Below are 24,702 nucleotides of genomic sequence, written 5' to 3'. Positions count from 1 at the left end.
TTACTTCACGTGTTTTAAAAATTTTGAAATAGGTAGGTAGTCTGGAACTTACATTTCGTTATTTTTTTTGGAAATTTTCACGTAAATTTGAGGCTTTAAGGTAGTCTAAGACTATGAAATTGAGGAATTAATACTAATTGAGTAAGTTCTCAGTAGTATAGGGGTCACTATAGAGCACTCCCGGGCACACCCGGAAGTGCTCTATACTGACCCCTACACTACAGTTTGTTGTTGTTGATGCAGTTGCAGTTGCAGTTGCAGTTTGTTGTTGTTGTTGTTGTTGTTGTTGTTGTTGTTGATGCAATTGCAGCTGCAGTTTGTTGTTGTTGTTGTTGGAGGTCATCCACCTAGTGTACTATATCCTATAAATTTATAGTGCACTGTTGTTGTTGTTTGTTGTTGTTATTGTTGGAGGTCATTCACCTAGTGTACTATAAATTTATAGTACACTGTTTTTGTTGTTGTTGTTTGTTGTTTGTTGTTGTTATTGTTGGAGGTCATTCACCCAGTGTACTATAAAATTACTAGAGATAGAACACTAGATCGATGACCTATAGTTACTTAATCTAAAATAACATTAACCAATTACCTATATTATACTTAGTATAAGTAACACAACACAAACAACTGACATGTGTGAGATCAAAACAAGTTCTGACTTCTAACAAGCAGTGCACTCCTATTTATATATTTTTCATTACCCCCACTCCTAATGAAATAGAAATTAAAAAAAAGGAGTGGGGAGATGCGCACGCAACTTCTACGAAACACGTCTGTCCTGTATGAGATCCCAATGAGTTGTGACTTCTAATGAACAGCTCACTCCTATTTATAGGTTTTTCATTACCCCCACTCCTAATGAAATAGAAATAAAAAAAGGAGTGGGGGGATGCGCGCGCATCTTCTACAAAACACGTCCGTCATCTATGAGATCCCAATGAGTTGTGACTTCTAATGAACAGCGTACTCCTATTTATAGATTTTTCATTACCCCCCACTCCTAATGAAATAGAAATAAAAAAAGGAGTGGGGGATGCGCACGCAACTTCTACAAAACACGTCCGTCGTCTATGAGATCCCAATGAGTTGTGACTTCTAATGAACAGTGCACTCCTATTTATAGATTTTTTCATTACCCCCACTCCTGACCAAACAGAGAAAAAAGAGTGGGGGTGAGTGGGTACAACTTAAAAGAGGGGAGGGTGTTGCACATGCGCAACTCATCACACATGCGCAACTCATCACACAACATGTCTGTCTGACTAATGTTTTCAAAGTGCTGGGTAAACAACTTCAACACTCTGTAGGTGAACATCACATTATGTATGAAGAAATAAGTATGGTGGCCCTAAAAAGGACCGTTTTAGTTCAAAATTCCAGTTGATAATTCAAATGTGAGGTGCACCACCAACAGTCCAATAGCCAAGTTGGGTGACTTTTGACCGCAATTCCCATACAATTTCTTCCGATGATCTCCAATAACCTCTCAGGCATAGTTGAGGTAGCCGATTCCAGTACAATGCCTTTGATTTCAAGCAAGTATAGTGGTTGGTCCATTTGGCAGGTAGGAAAGTTGAAAACTCCTTTGTATGCACGATGATTCGACCGGATGTAGGTTTAAATTCTATCTGAGTAACTTCATACTCAATCTCTTCGTTTCTCAAAGGCTCAGGTAAATCGTTATGGTGTATGAAAGACGTCATCTTGATGAGATCAACATGTACTAATGATCATTTGTTGACTGAGAGCTTGTATTTATACACCTTGATCAAACTCCCACTCTTAATTTATGAAAAAAAATAATAAGTGGGAAATAGAGTGGGAGATTGAATGGGGAGATGGTATGGGAAGTGAGTCAACACTATTTTTATCTTATCAGAATTGCGGCACATCAAAGCACAGGAAATGAGTCAGCATTCCATAAAATTATCAACTATTTTTATCTTATCTTAAATTTTTATCTTATCAGAATTGCAGCACATCAAAGCACAGGAAATGAGTCAGCATTCCATAAAATTATCAACTATTTTTATCTTATCTTGAATTTTTATCTTATCAGAATTGCGGCACATCAAAGCATAGGAAATGAGTCAGCATTCCATAAAATTATCAACTATTTTTATCCAGGAAACTAGTCATCAGTTTTAACTTGTTCTCTTTGATCCTGATTTTTGTTTTTTCTAGCCAGAATTCTCAGAAATTCATATCTTATCAACAGGAAATGAGTCATCAGTCTCAATTCATTTTTTTTTTTTTTAAACTATTGTACCTTACCTATCCAGAGATACTTGATGAATTTTTTCGAAAACACTCCAAAAGCTCGTTGCCATTCCATTTTTTTTTTTTTTTTTTTTTTTTCACTCCTATATAATTATCTACCACCTGGTAGAAAACCACAAATGCATATTCAGAGGAAAATTATCTCACAATATCTCACAATATCTCACATTATCTCACAATATCTCACATTATCTCACAATATCTCACATTATCTCACAATATCTCACATTATCTCACAATATCTCACAATATCTCACATTATCTCACATTTTCTCACATGTTCTCACAATATCTCACATTTTCTCACATTATCTCACATTATCTCACAATATCTCACATTATCTCACAATATCTCACAATATCTCACATTATCTCACATTTTCTCACATGTTCTCACAATATCTCACATTATCTCACAATATCTCACATTATCTCACAATATCTCACATTATCTCACAATATCTCACAATATCTCACATTATCTCACAATATCTCACAATATCTCACATTATCTCACAATATCTCACATTATCTCACAATATCTCACAATATCTCACATTATCTCACATTTTCTCACATGTTCTCACAATATCTCACATTTTCTCACATTATCTCACATTATCTCACATTTTTCTCACAATTTCTCACCTTTTCTCACATCATCTCACAAGACTTGAGGTTTATACACTTATATTTATACAATTTTTCAGTACCCCCTCCCTTCTATCCAAAGAGAGAATAAAAAGAGTGGGGGTTCGCATACACAACTCATCACATGGCACATCTGTCATATGAATTTTTCAAAGTGGTGGGGAAGCAAACAAGCAAGTATATAAGCACATTATTTTGAAGAAATGAGTTTGGCGGCCCTAAAAAGGGCCATTTTGGTGGCCCTGAAAAGGGCCGTTTTAATTGTTGTCATGTACTGAAACTGTTTATACTGTAAAGTATCCAGAATCTTCATCTGCATCCTTGTGAAAACCATGTGTTATTAACCATCTTCTGTATGTGATTGCTTTATTTTTGGCACATCTTCCATGATTTATGGTACCTCTATGAAACCAACAAGTTACAATTGTTGGTATAGGTTGAGGTAGGTTATACCTATTTATAAGACTATCCAAATCTTTTACCACGATGTTATCATCATAGAGTAGCTGTTGAACTATACGAGTGCGTTCACTACCCTTGACATAAACTGTATGGGCTTTGTAATGTAGTAATTTGACAACACGTGCGATAGCATCATTGTACTTGATATTACCACAATCCCATTTGATACCATGAATATATTTTGTCAGGAAATCAACACGCTTCTTCATTAGTGGTCTAAGAGTATTGTATGGCCGAGGTGATTTTATCAATAAGTTCAGTACTTCATCTACCTTACCATCAACACGAACAACAGCAAGCTCCTTAATGATGAATCTATTGGCAATAGTCTTGAAGCCTTGAAAGTCCACAATGTAAGCCATCTCGTACAATAATGTCAAAAATACAGCACAACACTTGTATTTATACCATATGGATCAGTTTAAAAAAGAGTGGGAGGTGCGCATGTGCAACTTACTTCCCACTTCTGGTCAAATAGTAGTGGGGGAAGCAACACTAACGCTCTACGGGTAAATGAGTAAGTGTACACGCATTATGTATGAAGAAATTAGTTTTGGTGGCCCTGAAAAGGGCCATTTTAATTTGAAAACAATCATTTCTATCTTTGACCCATATTGCAATACATACGGTTGAGGATCTTCCAATTCTTCAAATGGTTTTGGAGACACAGTGGTAATTGTCTAAAATCAATATTTTGGTCAACAATGGAGTTGCTAGCTAATACTTGTAGTGTACAAGGTTGGCGAGGACACCAGTCAATGAATAAACCTCGCATCACATCTCTAGCCCACACTTCCCACGTGAAATCTTCATAGTCATAGTATCCTCTCAGGTATCGGTTTGGTAAGGAATTCCAATAGTCAATATAATGACAAATATCTTTCAAACTCATTTTATACAATTCACCTACTCCACATACATGTAGAAATGGTAGTTCAAACATAAACTCCTTGGTGTGTATTACAATTTTCCCTCTTTTTCGATCCATTTGAAAAATGAGAATCTTGTAATTATTGTCTCCAAACCAACATTTAGGTAAGCTCTTATAATGAGTTCTTGACATGATGGCTGTCTTGATAGCTATGAGAATCAATGGCAATCACACTTGTATTTATAGTTGTTTTTTTCTACTCCCACTTTTAGCCAAACAGAAAAAAGTGGGGGGGGGGGGATTACACTGCTGTTCTCAAAGGTAACAATGTAGTGTACATACACATTATGTGTGAAGAAGTGAAGTTTGGCGGCCCTAAAAAGGGCCATTTTGGTGGCCCTGAAAAGGGCCATTTTAATTTGAAAACAATCATTTTCATTCTCATTTTTTTTTTTTTTTTCAATAGGGTGTAGTTGGAGCACACTCCAAACAAGTGACCCTAAAGACTATGAAAAACCTTTTTATTTTTTTTCACGTTTTCTTTTTTATTGCTGTTCAGTATATTCTATCTAATTTTTCAGTGTAATAAAATGTGTTATATTGGTGACATAACCATCCAATTCTATATTTTCTTTTTGACATGTATTCACCATATAGAGTATACTCATACTCTCCAAAGTCTATATATTCTATGTGTAGAGTTTTTAGATCCATATTATTCCAAAAATCAATTCTTCTTTTTGTGATTGTTTTCTCAACTGGTGGTAAGGTACGCAAACCAAACCCCTTAGTGTATATGTGAACATGTTTTGAATCCCACTTTATAAACTCTTCAATTACAATTTCAGAATCTTCAAATTTCAAGTCAAATGCACTGGGAATATCCATCTTGTAGCAGTGTTCATCATTCTTCATTTTCTTCATGACTTCAGCACAAGCACAGCACAAACAATTGGAAGAACTTGACATTGTCGACATCTCAAATATTATGAGCTCTTATGATACAAACATTTGGTTTTATAACAGTTTTTCAACTCCCACTCTTACCTAGATCAGTAGTGGGATACGGTTGTTTTTTTTTCAAACCCCCCACTCTTGACAGTTGACTGGATCAGCAGTGGGATATGTTGATAAGACAAAAATTTCTGATGATGAGTTGATGACTCATTTCCTGCAGTTTATTTTGAGGCAAGATAAGATAAGAAGTTGATGACTCATTCCCTACAAAAACAAAAATTAAGATCAAAGAGAATACTACCTGTCTAATATGATAAAAATTCAAGATAAGATTAAAATAGTTGATAATTTATGGAATGCTGACTCATTTCCTATGCTTTGATGTGTTGCTATCCTGGTAAGATAAAATTTGAGATAAGATAAAAATAGCAATGATGACTCATTCTTTATAGTTTGATTTGAGATAAGATAAAAATAGTTGATAATTTATGGAATGTTGACTCACTTCCTGTGCTTTGATGTGCTGCCATTCTAATAAGTTAAAAATAGCTCATGACTCATACCCTGTCTTTTAATTTGAGAACAAATGTGTAAACCTCAATCTATAAATAGAAGTATTGATTGCCAGCATTGTGATACATACAACAAAGAAATGAGTTATCACGTCTTTGATAACAAGTATTGAGTCATCAGGTTTATATCATTTTCATTTTTTTTTTTTTTTTTTTTTTTTTTTTTTTAATAGGGTGTAGTTGGAGCACGCTCCAAACAAGTGACCCCAAAGACTAGGAAAAAACCTTTTTATTTTTTTTCACATTTTCTTTTTTCATTTTTTTTTCTTTTGTTTTTTTTTTCATATTCTCTTATTTTTTTCTCACTTTTTCTTTGTTTTTTTTTTTTTTCATTTTAAAAATTTTTTTTACAATAATTTTCGTTACATATTTTTAATAAAATTGTACATTATTTTTAAAAAAATGTATACATTATTTCTAAAAAATTCATACATTATTTAAAAAATTCAAACAACATTTTTTTGAAGGGTGTAGTTGGAGCATTAACCTATTGCTTATATCCGTAAGGTATAGTTGAATAGTTATTACAAATTAAGCGTTTATTAAATTCAAAGGTGAATTTTTTGGGTTGATACACAGTAGTAAGTTGTTTGGTATTCTTATTACGTGTGATATTTACATTGGTAACACAGACACAATGAAGTTCATGTTCAAGCATTCGTTCCATGGCCTTACCATTAATATGCCTGGCATTTGCAAAGTTGAGGGTGAATCCTTTCACCTTTGTACACTCTTTCTCAGTATTGGTGATGTAATAATACGATTTTGGACCTGTACATAGAAATTTGGTTATGTACACACCATCTCCGAGTTCATTAGTCCATTGGCCAAGTAAATCACCAGTTTTTACTGTATTTAGACCATTATCTACATAGATAATTGAGTCAGTGTCGCAGTAGAGGGCAGCATCACCAAGTTCATGAAGTAAATCATACAATCGAAGTCTTGCATTAGCTGTGGTGTATGCAGCAACAAAAATATTGGTTTTGCAGTTGTCTTCGATGAATGTATCCTTATGCCTGTAGTTCACTTGAACCATTTCTTCGGACACATATTCAAGACGTAAGTTTTCCAAACGGTCATCAAGTAGTAGTTTATAAAGCTGATTAGGATCGGTGAGATATTCTGTTTGGCTCATGTTCAACCGTTGACCAAATTTTCCCCAAAGGGAGTTCAAACACAATTTCGCAACGGCTCTTCTGCCTGGATTAGGTATTATCTGGTCGATGTCCAACTTGATGTTGTAGTGTTCTTCCACTGCTTCAGCATATTCCGTGTTAGTAGAGTAGCCATGTGGACTAGTTTCTAGCTTGATTTTCATCATTGCACTGATGTACTCCTGCCACATTTCATTGGATTTTTCAAAATGCCAGACTTCGTAGATTTCTTGAACCTTGTATCCAACTTCGATGGCCTTGTTAACCTCAACTGTCGACCATGTACCAACAAATTGACGCTCGGTAGCGGAGTGTTCACATTTCCGTTGACTTTCAATGGCACATTTTAAGCATAATGGGAATAATAGTTTCTCAGTTTTATTCATCATCACTTTGATAGGTAACAGAGGAATGATCAGATCATACGGTGCCAAGATTCTGCACTTTATGAAACCAAACCAACTCGGATCATGATTAGCAGGTGAATAAATCTTCGTAGGATGTCCAACTGGATAATCGTCGTAATACATTACTGTGGGATACAATGAACATACATCGATGTAGTTGATTTTTTCTTTCACACCATCAACTACTTTCTTCAACTTAAAAACTTCGGTTCTACCTCCAAAGAAGGCATCTCTTGGGTTGAGGGGGTTGGTGATTTGTTGGGTAATGTTGCTGGCCTTGTAATTACGATATTCGGATGATTTTAACCATTTACATTGCCACATTTCTATGACAGTAAATCCAGCTAGTCTCAGTTGTTCGGTACGATCCATTGTCTTCTGGTATAAATCACCCATGCTGTAATTGTTTACCTTATTGACAGTTTCTTCGTTGTAACAATCTGGACAACCATGCCAGAAACACCCATGGAATTGGTACACAGTGTTGGTATCACTATCAAAACCATCAACTTTAACACCACATAAGGATACTTCACCACCATTACCAGCATGAGTAATATTTTCGCTATTGCTGAGAGATTTCAACCACATAAGTGAAATTTCTGAGAACTGATCACTCAACTCCTTGTTGAGGACAGCTATGGTGTTGGGTTTCAGGTACATGCTACGATAAGTAGCCATGCATACACTAGCAATGGTGATATAACAAAAGGGGTCGATGTTAGCAATACCCAGGAAGTCGTTTCGAAGTTGTAAGCATCCACGCCGTAAAATATCCACATCTGAATTGCAGTAGGCAAAGAGCTCTTTTTGCATATCAAATTGATAGCCTTCAGCAACTCTTGCATTATGCCAATCAATAAATTTTTTTCGAGCATCAGGTTTCATACGATTTGCGCAGTAGAATCTCTTATCTGGTATTTTTCCGATGTAATTCTTATTTTCAACAGTGTTGAATAAATGAGGAAAGTATCCCTTACACAATTCAGTTAGTGCAAAAGTCTTTGGAAAGTCTGAAAGTGCAGATGGAACAAAACAATGACTATCGATGATACGTAATTTGAGGGTCTTGATCTTCAGTTCCATTAACTTGCTGCCATTATAAATTGTCTTAGGTAAAATTGTTTGTTTCAGGCAATATTGAAGAATGAAATGGGCATCATATCCTCGTGCATAATGAGCTATAGCGGTGTAGTTTTTATGCTTTCTACTAATGAGCCATGCACAGAAGTCATCGTTAGTATTGAAGCTGTAGACATTTCCAGAAAAATCGTGAGCAATAATCAGGTTTGGTATATGTTGACCCGTCTCTTGCTGAGCTTCATAATCGAAGAAAATGTACTTTTCAGTGTAGGTACACTTTTTATTTTTGGTCTTTGATGTTGGATCACAGTTCTGGCAGCCTCCTTCACATTTTCCACCCTTGGCGCTTGTCATTGTCATGTAGCATTTATGAGTTGCTTTCTCCACAATTTGCTTGCAGTTCCGGCATTTGGCATAACCACACTTATGGTTTTCTGCATTATCGCGTCTTTCCAGCTCATTACAAGTCTTACATTTGTACCATGTTTTGCATACAAATGATTTATGCTGGTTCAGACACTGTTCATTCATGCAGTATCTATTGCAATCTTCACAAAAAACACGCCTAACACTTTCAGGATCGTGTTTCACATCTCTGCATAGATAACATTTGGGACCTTTCACACAGGTTGTGTGCTTATCCTTCTTCGAGTAAGATGTCAGGCATTTTTCACAATAGTTCTTGGATCCAAAGAAACCTTTCATGTTTGTGATTGTGTCAAAGTGGTCACCTTGCTTGTAGAGATAGATCTTGACATCTTTTTCATCACCTCTGTAGCATACACTGTTGTTGAAATCTGCATTGAGTACTGTTATTTGAATGTCGAGTTCTTCTTCTACTCTTTTGAAATCCTCAATGGTGAATCCATCATGAGTATCTTCCAAATTGTATCCAATGCGTCTACACAATTCTTCAGCAAGTTCTTTTTGAATAAGTCTACCAATCCTGGTGTTTTTAATGTCAGAGGCGTTTAACTCATGACCAAGAATATTATTTGGATAATAAGTGAGTCCTACTATGATGGCTCTTGGTCCACACAAGTTATCATCATTTCTTATTTTGACAACGCTTCTCTTAGTGTGCAAATCTTCAGCTAGATTAACTATGCGTGTTCTTGCTCCACCACGTGGCATGGTTATTGTGTGTACGTTGAATGTACACTGGAAGAGATCGACATTCTGATCTGAAGTAAGGATTTGCATTAATTTCTCCTTTAATGCATGAATATGATCATCTTCTTTTCTATAACCCGTGGAAATATAGCGATGGCCGAATTGAGGGTTACTTACTCCGAGATCAATTTTATCACCTTTCCGGAACTGTGATTGTTGTTTGGCAAAATTCAGCATCTCTTCAAGTGATTTGGTTATGAGGTCAACTGGTGGCAGTTTTTCAACATCTTTTTTCAGTCGCATTTCATAATCCCGGAACTGTACACCCATTCTCTTGGTGATCTGGGAGCTGATTTCTTTCACTTTTATATATTGCAATGATGCATAGTCATCATGGTCATTATTATCATCATCATCACTACCAACCTTGGAATCTATGTCATCTGCAGCAACAGGAGCAGTAGGAGTAACAACAGTACCATAGCCAATGTATACATTTTGTGTTGGCGATCTTGGTGGCATCATGGACAAATCCAACGGTTTATCTTCATGTTGTTTTACAGACAAGTCCAATGGTTCTTCTTGGGAAGCTCGATGTTGTTGTAGAATACGTTTTTTGATTGGAAGTTTCACGAAAGAACTAGTTACAACACTAGTATCATTGACAGAAACTATTTTTCGTTTCAAACTGCGCGCACTATCACGATTCACTACCGAACTATCATGATTTACAATCGAAGTTAGTATACCCGAACTCTCACGATCAATAAACGAATTATTTCGATTTATACTTAAGCACTCACGATCGATACACGAACTATTATCACTATTTTTAACCAAACTATTAGTATTAACAATGGTACAATCACAATTAACAACCGAGTTGCACGACATTTTAAAAACATAATGAGAAATTTCAGCTTAGTACCTCTATTTATACTTTTCTCAACCACAGATAGTGTGAATAAAAAAGAGTGGGGGTATGGTGAAAAGGAGTGGGGGTACTGGAAAATCTATAAATACATGTTAAAATGATGACTCATTTCCTGTTGATAAGATAAGAATTTCTAAGAATTATTGCACAACATGTCTGTTGATAAGATAAGAGTTTCTGAGAATTCTGGCTAGACAAAACAAAAATTAAGATCAAAGAGAATGCCGCCTTCCAAATGAGATAAAAATTCAAGATAAGATTAAAATTGTTGATAATTTATGGAATGCTGACCCATTTCCTGTTGATAAGATAAGAGTTTCTAAGAATTATTGCACAACATGTCTGTTGATAAGATAAGAGTTTCTGAGAATTCTGGCTAGACAAAACAAAAATTAAGATCAAAGAGAATGCCGCCTTCCTAATGAGATAAAAATTCAAGATAAGATTAAAATTGTTGATAATTTATGGAATGCTGACTCATTTCCTGTTGATAAGATAAGAGTTTCTAAGAATTATTGCACAACATGTCTGTTGATAAGATAAGAGTTTCTGAGAATTCTGGCTAGACAAAACAAAAATTAAGATCAAAGAGAATGCCGCCTTCCTAATGAGATAAAAATTCAAGATAAGATTAAAATTGTTGATAATTTATGGAATGCTGACTCATTTCCTGTTGATAAGATAAGAGTTTCTAAGAATTATTGCACAACATGTCTGTTGATAAGATAAGAGTTTCTGAGAATTCTGGCTAGACAAAACAAAAATTAAGATCAAAGAGAATGCCGCCTTCCTAATGAGATAAAAATTCAAGATAAGATTAAAATTGTTGATAATTTATGGAATGCTGACTCATTTCCTGTTGATAAGATAAGAGTTGCACAACATGTCTATTGGTAAGATAACAGTTTCTGAGAATTCTTGCTAGACAAAACAAAAATCAAGATCAAAGGGATTGTCGCCTTTCTAATAAGATAAAAATTCAAGATAAGATTAAAATTGTTGATAATTTATGGAATGCTCACTCATTTCCAGTGCTGTGATGTGCCACCATCCTAATAAGATGAAAATAAATAGCAATGATGACTTATTTCTTATAGATTGATTTGAGATAAGATAAAAATGGCTGATAATTTATGTTATGCTAACTCATTTCCTGTGCATTGATGTGTTGCCAATTGCCATTCTGATAAGATAAAAATAGATCATGACTCATTTCCTGTCTTTTAATGTGAGAGCTATTTATATATATATTTTTTTTTTTCATTACCCCCACTCCAACTTCTATCTACAGACATGTTGTGCAATGTGAAAAAATGTAAATATAAGAAAAATTTGATTCCTGTATAAATACTCAGGCTACTAAATGATTTCCTCATCATTCCTTGATGTGTCACCTTAAACACATGTCTTGCTATGCTGTTGCTGATCTGAATTGTATTCTACATTTAGACTACATTGCAGATAATTGTGCAGGTGTTGTAGACCATTCTAACAATGTTGTTGTGATCAAATATGAAGTACCACACTGTGTAGTGAACATTTATACTACTACTGCTACCACCAATACTGGAAAACTCTTGTGTATGGATGCTGAAGATGAAACATGGGCTTATGTGGCATTAAAAATGGTTGCTCTCAGTATAGGTGACATAGGATATCCAGTCCAAATGTCTAATTTTCAAACATTTCAACTTGAACTTCCAACAATCCACAATATCATAGCTACAGCTGATTTACAGTGTGTTCTCAATTTACAACATATTGCTTCACACAGTTTCAATGTCATCTATAATCCAACCAAGTTTAGTGCTGTTACCATGCGTTTGAGAAACCCTAGAGCAAGTGCCAATCTTTTCACATCTGGTAAAATGGTCTGTTTAGGTACCTCTGATGAAGTGAGTGCACATCTAGCAACACGTAAATTTGCTAGAATTATTCAAAAACTTGGTTTTCCGGTAAAGCTAACTAATTTTCACATAGTTAACATTGTTGGTAGTACTGATTTGGGATTTAAACCAATGTTTGATCGTTTTTATTATGATAACATTGATTGTGTATTTTTCAACCCTGAAGCATTTCCAGGTATGTACTACACTAGTGGCAAAACCAAGGTAACACTTTTTAGATCAGGGAAGGTCACCATGACTGGTATCAAAAATCGCAAACAATTGTGTGACATATACAAAGAATTCTTTCAAAAAACTATAAACAGTAGTATATGAATGCCAACTTGATATAATATTTCACTGGCACATATTGAAGAAAATGCAATACCTAATGTGTGAAGATGCATGCAAAAATAAGATTATGTGAGAAAATATGTGAATAAAAAGTAATTTTTTCTTTGGAAAAAGTTCTATGTCCTTCAACATATCAGTAATAGTTGAAATTTCAAGATAAATTCAAATTTACCACTGAATGAAATTTTATGATGAGTAAAATTCAAATATCACAACAAAAATTTTTTTTTTTTTCAAACTTCCAACATCAACATTGAAAGTGGGTTACCATGTTTGCATCACAAGCTACATATATACTTTTGCAAACAAATACTCTAGAAAATGGACAACAGAAATCTTTGTTGTTCATAGAGTCCCCTTGACCATACCTGTAACTTTTGCTTTGAAGGACCTGAATGGTGATATCATTGTGGGAAAATTTTATAAGCAAGAATTGCAAAGGACCAAATTCTAGTACACTACTGCAGGTGTAGTAACATGGTTATTTTTGAAAAATTACAATGTATGTATTCATATGTACTTTTTAGGTAGGTACCTACTTGGTTCCCTTATTTTTTTTGTTTCAACTGCTGACTGCCCTGATTTCAAGTGGTGGGGGTAACTACAAAAAAAGTATATATATACAGGTACTTGACTAGAGAATCTCAATTGTGTTTCAACTATGGCATGCTCAAGTACTTCTTTATTTGATGATACTACTTCTTCATTTAATGATACTACATGTATCCAAAACAGCCATTTTCAGGGCTACTCCATGAAGGATTTGTGTTATATAGCACGTGTAAATAATGTAAGATATGCTTCAAAAATGAAAAAACAAGTTTTGGTGGCTACATTGGAAAAATTGGGCATTTGCCCTGATATTTATAATGGTGAAAAACCAAACACTAGCTTCTAACAGTTCTAAGAATGATGGTTCTAGTTTATGTAAATTAACTGTCAAGCAGCTGAAACAAAAGGCTCGTGCTGCACACATTAAATATTATTATAAACTTCACAAAGCAGAATTATTCTCAGCATTAGAGAATATGTTGTCATATCCTGTTGATGAGATAAACATTTCTGAGAATTCTGTCTAGATAAAACAAAAAATTAAGATCAAAGAGAATGCCACCTTGTTTCCCACAAGTTAAAACTGGTAACTCATTTCCTGTTGATAAGATAAGAGTTTCTGAGAATTCTGGTTAGGCAAAACAAAAATCAAGATCAAAGAAAATGCCGCCTCATTTACTACAAGTTGAAAATGATGACTCATTTCCTGTTGATAAGATGAGAATTTCTGAGAATTCTGACTGGATAAAACAAAAATCAAGATTAAAGAGAATGCTGCCTTCTTGTTTACCACAAGTTAAAACTGATGACTCATTTCCTGTTGATAAGATAAACACTTCTGAGAATTATTGCACAACATGTCTGTAGTTAGAAGTTGGAGTGGGAGTAATTAAAAAATATATATAAATAGGAGTGGGGGTAATGAAAAAATCTATAAATAGGAGTGCGCTGTTCATTAGAAGTCACTACTCATTGGGATCTCATACAGGACAGACGTGTTTTGTAGAAGTTGCATGCGCATCCCCCCACTCCTTTTTTTTTATTTCTATTTCATTAGGAGTGGGGTTAATGAAAAACCTAGAAATAGGAGTGCTCTGTTCATTAGAGGCCACAACTCATTGGGATCTCATACATGACAGACGTGTTTTGTAGAAGTTGTTTGCGCATCCCCACACCTTTTTTTTCTTTTATTTCCGTGTGTTTTGTGGAAGATGCGCGCGCATCCCCCACTCCTTTTTTTTAACTTACATTTGATTAGGAGTGGGGGTAATGAAAAAAAAAATATAAATTGGAGTGGGGGTAATGAAAAATCTATAAATAGGAGTGAGTTGTTCATTAGAAGTCACAACTCATTGGGATCTCATACATGACAGATGTGTTTTGTAGAAGTTCCGTGTGCAACCCCCCACTCCTTTTTTTTCCTACTATTTGATTAGGAGTGGGGGTAATGAAAAACCTATAAATAGGAGTGCGCTGTTCATTAGAAGTCACAACTCATTGGGATCTCATACATGACAGACGTGTTTTGTAGAAGTTCCGTGTGCAACCCCCCACTCCTTTTTTTCCTACTATTTGATTAGGAGTGGGGGTAATGAAAAACCTATAAATAGGAGTGCGCTGTTCATTAGAAGTCACAACTCATTGGGATCTCATACACGACAGACGTGTTTTGTAGAAGTTCCGTGTGCATCCCCCCCCACTCCTTTTTTTCCTACTATTTGATTAGGAGTGGGGGTAATGAAAAAACCTATAAATAGGAGTGCGCTGTTCATTAGAAGTCACAACTCATTGGGATCTCATACATGACAGACGTGTTTTGTAGAAGTTGTGCGCGCATCCCCCCCACTCCTTTTTTTCCCTACTATTTGATTAGGAGTGGGGGTAATGAAAAAATATATAAATAGGAGTGCACTGTTCATTAGGAGTCAGTTGTTTGTGTTGTGTTACTTATACTAAGTATAATACAGGGAAGTGGTTAATATTATTTTAGATTAAGTATTAGATATATTTTAGATTAAGTAACTATAGGTCATCGATCTAGTGTTCTATCTCAAGTAATTTTATAGTACACTGGGTGAATGACCTCCAACAATAACAACAACAAACAACAACAACAACAACAACAAAAACAGTGTACTATAAATTTATTGTACACTAGGTGAATGACCTCCAACAATAACAACAACAACAGTGCACTATAAATTTATAGGATATAGTACACTAGGTGGATGACCTCCAACAACAACAACAAACTGCAGCTGCAATTGCATCAACAACAACAACAACAACAACAACAAACTGCAACTGCAACTGCATCAATAACAACAAACTTGTAGTGTAGGGGTCAGTATAGAGCACTTCCGGGTGTGCCCGGGAGTGCTCTATAGTGACCCCTATACTACTGTTCTCATTGCCTCCAAAAACGTAGGAAATCCTCCAGATAAAAAATCGACTCATCAAATCTCAGAAATCGATTTATTTACGATTTTTGATCTAATTTATCATAAGTTGTGCTTGAAATTAAAAATTAAATTTCAGCTTCAAAAGTAGGCTTCTGGATCAAGTTGATCGTGATCAAAAATCGACTAATCGAAACCAAAAATCGATTTATTTGCGATTATCGATCGCATATGGTCAATCGTGTTTGAAATGTAACATAGAATTTTCAACTTTCAAAAATAGGTTTCCGGACCAAAAATTAATCGTGGTCAAAAATCGATTAATCGAAATTAAAAATCGATTCCTCTGCGATTTCTGATGGGGTGATGGCGTATGGGCGATCGTACATAAGCATTTGGAATGGAGAACCTCATTTTCAACTTCCAAAAATATGTAACTTTGTGGATCAGAAACTAATTGTGATCAAAAATCGATTAATCGAATCCCAGAAATCGACTCATTTCCAATTTCTGATCGCATATGAGCGATCGTACATACCTATTTAAGTAGAATGAAGAAAATAATTTTCAGATTTCAAAAATGAGTTTGTGGATCAAAAATTAATCGTGATCGAAAATTGATGAACGAATCCAGAAAATCGATTCATTCACGGTTTTTGATCGCATGTGACCTGCAATTTATTGTATTTGAAATGAAGAAGTAAGTAATTTCAGTTTCAAAAACAGGCTTCTGGATCAAAAAACAATTATGATGAAAAATCGATAACCTAATTCGAATCCCAAAAATCGATTAATTTCTAATTTTCGATCTCATATAATCGAATAGATTTTAAATGAAAAATAATTTTTGGCGCGAAAATAGTACATACTTATACTTTCCGGTCAAAAATCGGTCAGAATCAAGGATCGATTGATTGAATATTAAAAATCGATTCATTCCATCAATCATGTTAAAAATTAAGTACCCATTCATTTTTTCGTTTCATTATCGATAAAAAGTTGCAATCGTTTGAAAATCGATTTTTTAATTCTAGATTTTGATCCATAACGGTCGATTTTTTCAAATTCATATGGGGGGGAGAGGGGGTTGACCAAAATTACCAAACGATGCATAACCCAATATCTGTGAGGGCGAATGGGAAAAGGGACCTCCCGACCAAAAGTAAAATTTTACAGGGGGGGAGGTTTAAAGTTTTGCGTTATTTCCTCTGTTATTTTGTAAGATTATGTATGGCTATTTGAACTTCGAAGGTTCTACATACTACCAAACATTCACGCACGTCCTCCAACAAGCTCTACTGGCCAAATTATGCACTTCAAAGTTGATAGATTGAGTATATTCAAGGTTTTTAGTATTTCATTTTTAATAAAAATCTGATTTGCGGCTGATTTTGGCGATGTTTTTCTGTTCTTTCGTGTTATTCATGTTAATTTCACAATAAAATTAGTTGTATATCATTAGAAAGCCGATTCTCACAACACTCCCGGTGGCTACGTGTGTACAGAGGCGGCTCGTCACGCCAGAGGTCGTGGGTTCGAGTCCCGCAGTCGGCAAAAATTTTTTATATTTTTTTTCACGTATTTCTTTTAAAAGTAATGAGTTTTTGTAAAATTTTAATTTTTTACGCATTTTTACATTTTTTTTCGAATTTTTTGCGTCATTTTTCTACTTTTGTAAGTAATAAATTTATACATGCCTCGCTTAAAAGTAGAAAAATTCGATGAAATGATGAAAATTGAGGCCTGTTGAGGGTTCCACTCGATTTTTAAAGAGTCCCCAAGAAAATTTAGCGAAGAAAACAGAAATTGATTTTTTGGTCGGGAGGTCCCTTTTCCCATTCGCCCTCACAAATTTCTTTGATTTTTGTTTGCGTGATTTTTGAATAAATATCAAAATATTGGATGGTTTTATTTTTTTATAGTTTTGAAATTTTGTGTACCTATCTATACCTAACTGGGTACCTACCTATTTAATCACTTTGATTGTTTGTTGTTTTTTTTTTGTTTGTTTTTCTGAAACTTTTTCAGAATATGAATTGATAATAAATATTATTTGACTGAAATTTTGATGTAAAATTAAATGTTTCAAAAATTCAGAAGAAGAATAAAAAATATTTTCAAATTATTATCTAAGAAATAAAAAAAGATGAAAAGTAAAAAAAACAACTTTAAGAAAACTCCAATCGATTTTCTTCTTAAATTATTTTTCCTGGAAATACTAATCGAAAGTTTTTGTTGTTTTTCTGTTTCAGGTGAGTACAAATTTTTGACATATGTAAATATCAAAGAACGTGATAATAATGAGTAAGTCAATATTGTTTACTGAATTATGATTTATTCATTGCTTGAAAATATGAGAACTGTGTTGAAAAAGGAATATGTATATACCTTGTGTCCATAGTTCAATTGAATTGAAATAATTTTTAGTAAGTTAGTGGTAGAATGCTGAATTTCAGAATTTTCAAATTTTGAATAAGTTAAACATTTTGGCTCGATTTCAACGAAAGTTGACTTTTTATGAAGAGCGGGTTTCAAAACTCTTGTACCAAAATTGCAATAAGCTTACCTACCTACTTTTTAAATAAAATTGATGAAAAATTTCCAAAACTGAATTCCATTACTTTCAGCTGATAATGTCCTCGAAACCCTGTCAAAAATATTAAATATGGTTAGGCTGATTTTTTCAAACTTTTCCTCTTGGAGTGTGATAAATTAATAGGCCAAATGATCTTAATAAGACGTAGGAAAAGTTTCAAATTTTCAAACCAATCGTTCGACTTTCTCCGCCAGAGTTCAAAATCCGAAAATTTTGAAAATGGTCTTGATTTTTTGCTGTTTAAAAAAAAATAAGTACATGATACTTCAAAAAAAAAAAAACTTCTCAAATATTTTCTTTGTGAATTTAAAATGTCAAAATATGCCAATTGTTTCATTTAATACCTGTTGACTTTCCTAATGTCGCAATTTTTTGCCATTAAATCAAGGTATTTGCTCACTTTTCAGTTAAATATTTGCACCAAAGTCTCAACTTGTTGTCTTTGATCAACCTTGACAACGAGAAATTTAATCTTAGTGATATTTTTCTTAGGTTTTAGTGCTCTTCTAAATCCCACCGGTATTGCTTTCTCCATATTAGTTTGATTTCTAAACCGAATAATCAAAGCATTATTGTTTGCGCGATCGTGCACCAAGATATCATCTCGTTCACGATAATCTCCAGTCTCAGTCACATTAACCACCGTATTATTTTTTCCCAGCGAGGTATGCAGAGCTGCTGTGAAAATGATATTATGCAACTCTGGTCCTTTAGGTAGAAGAACTTGACGAATTGGTTCCAATTCGCTGTCCTGATTTGTGGGCATTCTCTTGTAGTAATACGGTTTACTAATAATTCTAAATGTCCTTGATAACACTTCTTGAGCTTCTGAAGCCACGATTACAGAATCATTCCAAGAGGTAGCTGTGATTATACGATCAAAACAGTCGCGAATTTCATCCATAGGCATGTTTCTTTTTTGATAAAAATCCAAGAGAATTTCGATCAGGGTATGTTTAATTTCGTAATTAGGTATTCGAGCAACGTGATAAAGATCATTAGAATAACACAGGTATCCAGAGTCGAAAAAAAAACCTACGAGTAGATTTTCAGCATCTTGTAGCTCGATCATTTGATCGTTGAAAATTTCCATCGAGGTGAACTGATGAAAAGCCTGCGGTATTTCGTTTCGATCGAATGGCATTTCGATACCGTCGTATTTGAAAAGCCCCACGAATTTGTCCCGAAATTCGGGTACTCGTAGGAAATTATACATGAATTGGAGATCTTGACTTTGAGGCCAGAAATTCTTAAAAACTGGGGTCATTTTTTTGGATGATGATCGATGAGAAAAATACTGAGTGATGGAATAAGGATTATAGATTGATCTCTGCTCGCTTCCGAATGTTTGGACATCCATCCATTTTAATTTATTAGTTTCTTCGTCGTGTAAATGTAACTTTCGAGTCAAGTAGCCATTGTACCATAGCCTCAATTGTTGAGTTTCCTCATCAGTGCATTGGTATTTGTGACAAAGAGTATTCACGTCGTTTTCAGTGAATCCTAAAAAAGCTCCAAAACGATCATCAGATAAAAACATCCGGTTTCCGAGCTCGTAATGTCCTACTTTGGGGTAATTGTACGAACTGAAATTATAATTAAGACTGCTGCTGCCAAATATGACCGCGTGACTTATGTAAAGGTTTCCATACGTGAAACATTTCTTGACGATCATTCTGACAATTTTCTTATACCGATCTATGTACTTTCGTCCGCTCACGAAAGCTTTATTTGAAAAATAATCGTAATCGTCGATTAACAGAAGCACATTCGCTCTGAAAAAGTCTTTCAGTAGTTGAGCCAAAAAGAGAATACTTTCTCGTTGCTCTACTTGATCGAGTGTACCTTGCAGAGCTCTATCCGTGATAGATTCGGATTTTGGGACACCTTTAACCAAGTTTTTTGCCAACTTGACGAGCCAACGGTATTCAAAGTAGGATTTGCGAATCACTTCGTTTAAAGCTCTGACCACATTATCGTCGTTGATCGGTTCTTCCTCTTCGATATCGATTTTTAAATCTAAATGAATGACGGCGTAACGAGCCATGTGTTTTTCGAGTACTTCTGGATGTCGAGCGATTTTCAAATTCTTGAAAAGTTGATAAGCTTTTGTCTGGTTCCAGTTCAGAGGGACGCGATTCTTGCCTATTTCGATTTGAGCGAAGCGTTTTATCATTTGCAGGGTTGTCGTTTTGCCCCATTTTGAAGGGTAACTAATGTAATTGTAATCGGGACCGTCGTCTTTGAATAATTCTCGTAGTAGGAGCGTTTTGTCCACGAAATAATGCTTCACGATGAAGTTTTCGTCGAATTGAACTTCTGTAGGTGGATTGGTCGATTGAACGAGTGAAGTGGATGATAACAAAATGATCAAAAGTGATGACAAGGGGGGATAAATCATAATTTGTGAAGATGTAAAAATCAACTGGACGAATTCAGTAGAAAAGAAGCACACTGAAAGAAGTTAATTAAGTTATCAGAATCTAAAATCTATTTTATTACGAGGAAATCGCAATTGTTTGTTTTGAAATTTACTTACTGTTAGAGGAAGCATCTTTTTAATTATGTGTGAATTTCGACACCTTTTTGGATTAGATGCTATAAAATAAAAACATGTTTTTTGAATTGAGTAAAGGTTGAACCGGAAACTTACATTGTAAATTGATAGCTGCTGGGTACCTACTTCGTTTTCGTTGATTATTGATTTTATGTTATCGAACGAACGAAATGTTTATCAAGTTTACTTTAGATATGCCCCAATACTTATATTTGAATTACATACTTAATCGTATTTCAATAACAAGTTGTGTACATAGTTTAAAAGAAAACATTTTCAGATATGGATTTACGTAGGTTAGAACAACGTGAATTAATTTTTTGCCAAAATGATCGAATTTTGTTGAGTGGACACAGTTTGTTTCTATTAAGTAATGTGCTTCGAGTTTTTGTTTTTCTCGAGTAGGTATAATAATGCTGCGTCATTTTCGATGTTTGAATCCTGAAACGAGTTTAAAAATTAAAATGTGTCTGTTTTATTAAAAATTGAAGAAAACACGCGTGAAAGATAACAGTGATAACATCAGGTAAACGAATAGGTACCTATTACACCTTCCAAGTTTTATTTTAATCATGTAGAAATGTTTTCATTTTATTACATTAATGCGGGTATCTATTTTTTATACGGCAGATGATTTTGAAAAATTAAAAACAAGAGAAACGAGTTTTTACAAACCAATTTTTTGAGAAGTTATTGCAAATAGAAATTTTGAATTTCGATGTAAAAACTGGCCAATTAATTTTTTTTTTTTTAAGTATTTCTTTTCGTTTTTTCGTCAAACACTTAGGTATTTTCATTATTGATTCTGATTTAAAAATTAGTTCATAATCATTTTTATTTAGTTTTTTCTCAAACCACGATTTTTCATTTCTATTGCCTAACCTGATTTAAATTTTTTTCAGTTTTTCGTTTCATTTTATTGGTTTTTGACCTCTTTTTATTTTTTTTATTTGTTTGGTTAGCAACACACCAAATTTTGAAACCAATTGCTTTGTTTTACGAAGTTAGCACCCATCAAGACCAACCTAGGCTAGGTACATATATCCACCTATTCTTAAGTTTTTCTATTTTTTTGTTTTTACTTTTTTTTTATCCAAAGTATTTACCTATCTTCAATTTTTGGCTTTTTCTTTACTAGTTTTTCCAATGCAAATAGTATGATTGCAATCATCTATTGAACTTACGTTAGGTACGTTGGAATTATTTTTATCATTAATGTAATTTTTGAGCTGAAAAAGCTTTTATAATTTTTTAAGGTTGGGGGGGAGGTTACTTTCAATATTGTTCTTGAATTTTTCAAGCGAATTTCACTCCCAAGCTCTCATGGATCAGAAAAGGAGCCTAAATGTTTTTGTACTGTTCTAATTTTCCTTTTCAGTGCCCAAATTTGAAGCTCTATATTTTGAAATCAGCAAAAAATTTGAGTAAACATTGCTTTCATTGATTTAAAAAGCATTAAAATGAGCTTAAAAATCATTTTTTTGAATTGTTGAAAGTTTTGAGTAAAACTTTTTTGTGAATGCTCAATTTTATAATTTTATGTGTCTTGGAATAAGATTTGGGCGATGTTGCCTGAAAAGTGGTTTTGACCTTTTTAGCGAATTTTCATGTACAAAGTCCCAAAATTTCAGAAATCAGGACCCTGCTCCTCTATCTTGCTACAAAAAAAATTAGAGTCGTTTAAAGTTGACTTCTCCAGCTTTCTCAGAAGTAAAAAAATCGCCATGATTTCTCACTTTCAAAAAAATTCCAACAGTCAGCTTTGAAAGGCTTCCAACTTTTTTTTTTTGGAGTAGGATGAGGGGAGGTGAAGTTGTGATTTTTAAGCATTTGGTACCTTTTCATACAACTTATTTTGGGTTTTTATGCACCCGAAATCGGAGCTCCATCATCATCCTCCCATCCGAGAACTAAGAAACTCCTCTCCCATTTTTATTTAAATTCAAATTTTTAAAAATGTAAAATTGTGTGAACTATTGTTTTATATGTTTTTGTTTCGATATGATGATTTCGAATTGCAATTACTTTTTTGATATCAGCCTTCAAGACCGCACAATAAGCCACCGAATTTTTTAAAAATTGAAAAATCCACGAGACTTACGGTTTTTGGTAACATTTCTGTAAAACTTACCATGCCCCTCTTTCTTTTAAAAAAATGTAAAATGAATTTGACTTGTGGTTTGCATGGTTTTAGGTGTTGGTTACAAATTTCAACTCGGTTTTCTGATACGAGAGGCTCTTGGACCATTCAATAAGTCTCAAAATTTTATAAAATTAGAAAAGCTATCTTTTTGATCTATGCTTTATTACATAGATTTTTATAGGAGCTAATTTTATTTTTTGAATCTTTTTGAGGCGAGTCCAGATTATGGATGGGAATGGGCGGAATCAAAAAATGATTTCAAAATTTGAAATCAGCGTATTTAAAAACACCACAAAACATGAATCATTCAATTTCTTCAGTCATTTGAAATTTTGAGGCTTATTATGAGTTCTGAGTGACTCAAGTTCATTTAAAAAAATAATTTAAAATTCGAAATCAGCACCTATGGAAACTCAAAAAACCATAAGTTGGAAGAAGAATTTTCCAATTTAAGGAGAAAAAAAGTTGGAGCCTTTTATGTAATTTTTGGAAGCTTGTTTAGTTTTTTTTAGCAGATTTCTTTTAAAATTATTTCCTTTCTGTTTTCAAAATTCCATCTAAATATTAGAAAAAATACATAGCTCCAAGTAACTTTAGATTTTTTCTTTAATATTAGAGGGTAATTTCTCCATTTTTCAATTCAGCACTTTGTATGTATAGTACATGCTTCTTAGGTCTATTTGTAAAAAAAAATCTCAGGAAGAAGTTTCAGAACTTCCCTAAAATCTGTAGAAGTAGATATCTTGACCCTTTTGAAGGGGTCAAGAGGGTCTATATTTTCATTTTTCAGCTATAACTTTTCAAATTACCCAGATAGAACAAAAGTCGTAGAACATCAAAAAAGAAAAATTTTCTGTCATTAACGTATACATTTTTCCATAGGGGGCTCATAAAGGGATGATACGACGCCTGATAAAAAAACGTCACTTCAACAACCAACCGACTTTTGAGAGCAGTTCTTTTGCACATTACTTCCAATGGTACCTATGTGAAATGGAAAAAGTTACAACTCTCCCCTCCTTCATGGCTAAGTAGGAAGGGCTTCGCTCCTTCTTTAGAAAATTTTAATTTTGCTCAGTTGTACGAGTAAGTAAGTCCTTTGCAATTGAAAATTCAAAAAGAGGTTCCAACCTTCCAACATAGGTAATTTATGTTTATTTTTTCAATTTTTTGGAAATAAAGAAAATTTTTTAAATACATAGTAAAATTTTAACTCAGCAAAGCGTCGAAAATTTTTTCTAATTTTTAAAATCTCATCAACGTCTTCATTCCACTTTTTAGATCTCCAAGTTGAGCTTATTGAAATTTTTTGAGTGGAAGAGGGGATGAAATTTTATTAAAATACCAACTTCTGGAATCCAGTATTCAAAAAATACCCATAATTTGAAAGTTTTCAAAAAAATCGAGGATTTCCCTACTCTTTTTTTTGAAGCAATAGGACCTATTTATGGCGTCGATTCGCGTTGAAATCATGTTGCTAGAAAATCGAGCAACGAAACAGTCAGAATGAAGGCAAAAATCCCTATCCATCTCTACGGGGACCTCATAATATAAATTTACCTGTACGCGAGTGAGTAAGTGAGACGTCGAGAACATTTTATTTATTTTCTTTCATCTCGCCGTGTAGAAAAACTCAACACAAGGCAAACGGTCGAAGCGTTTTTATCAAGAGATTGCTACATCTCGAGCAAAGATGACCAGCAAAGGTGTAATCAAAACGGTTGATTT

At 34.0% G+C, this 24,702-nt stretch overlaps 2 protein-coding genes across 3 annotated transcripts; both read right to left on the bottom strand.

The window, feature by feature from the left end:
• Window positions 1–6,280: 6,280 nt before the first annotated feature.
• On the bottom strand, window positions 6,281–10,075 carry LOC135845153 (uncharacterized). Its single transcript, XM_065363616.1, has one exon. The coding sequence runs from the start codon at window positions 10,073–10,075 to the stop codon at window positions 6,281–6,283; it is 3,795 nt and encodes a 1,264-aa protein (XP_065219688.1).
• A 7,921-nt stretch (window positions 10,076–17,996) lies between these two features.
• Window positions 17,997–21,025, bottom strand: LOC135845747 (uncharacterized). 2 transcript variants are annotated; one of them, XM_065364565.1, is made up of 3 exons: window positions 20,958–21,025; window positions 20,814–20,872; window positions 17,997–20,728 (listed from the first exon to the last, which is right to left on the bottom strand). In XM_065364565.1, coding segments are annotated over exons 2-3 (2,052 nt in total). In that variant the 5' UTR covers window positions 20,815–20,872; window positions 20,958–21,025; the 3' UTR covers window positions 17,997–18,677. The 2 variants fall into 2 exon arrangements, with proteins under 2 accessions (XP_065220637.1, XP_065220636.1); XM_065364564.1 differs by lacking the exon at window positions 20,958–21,025 and having other exon boundaries at window positions 20,814–20,955.
• Window positions 21,026–24,702: the final 3,677 nt, after the last annotated feature.

Source organism: Planococcus citri, chromosome 4 (genome assembly GCF_950023065.1).
Source record: "Planococcus citri chromosome 4, ihPlaCitr1.1, whole genome shotgun sequence".
Classification (NCBI taxonomy): Eukaryota; Metazoa; Arthropoda; class Insecta; order Hemiptera; family Pseudococcidae; genus Planococcus; species Planococcus citri.
The sequence above is the reverse complement of the archived record's forward strand: the minus strand, read 5'-3'. Positions and strand labels throughout refer to the sequence as shown.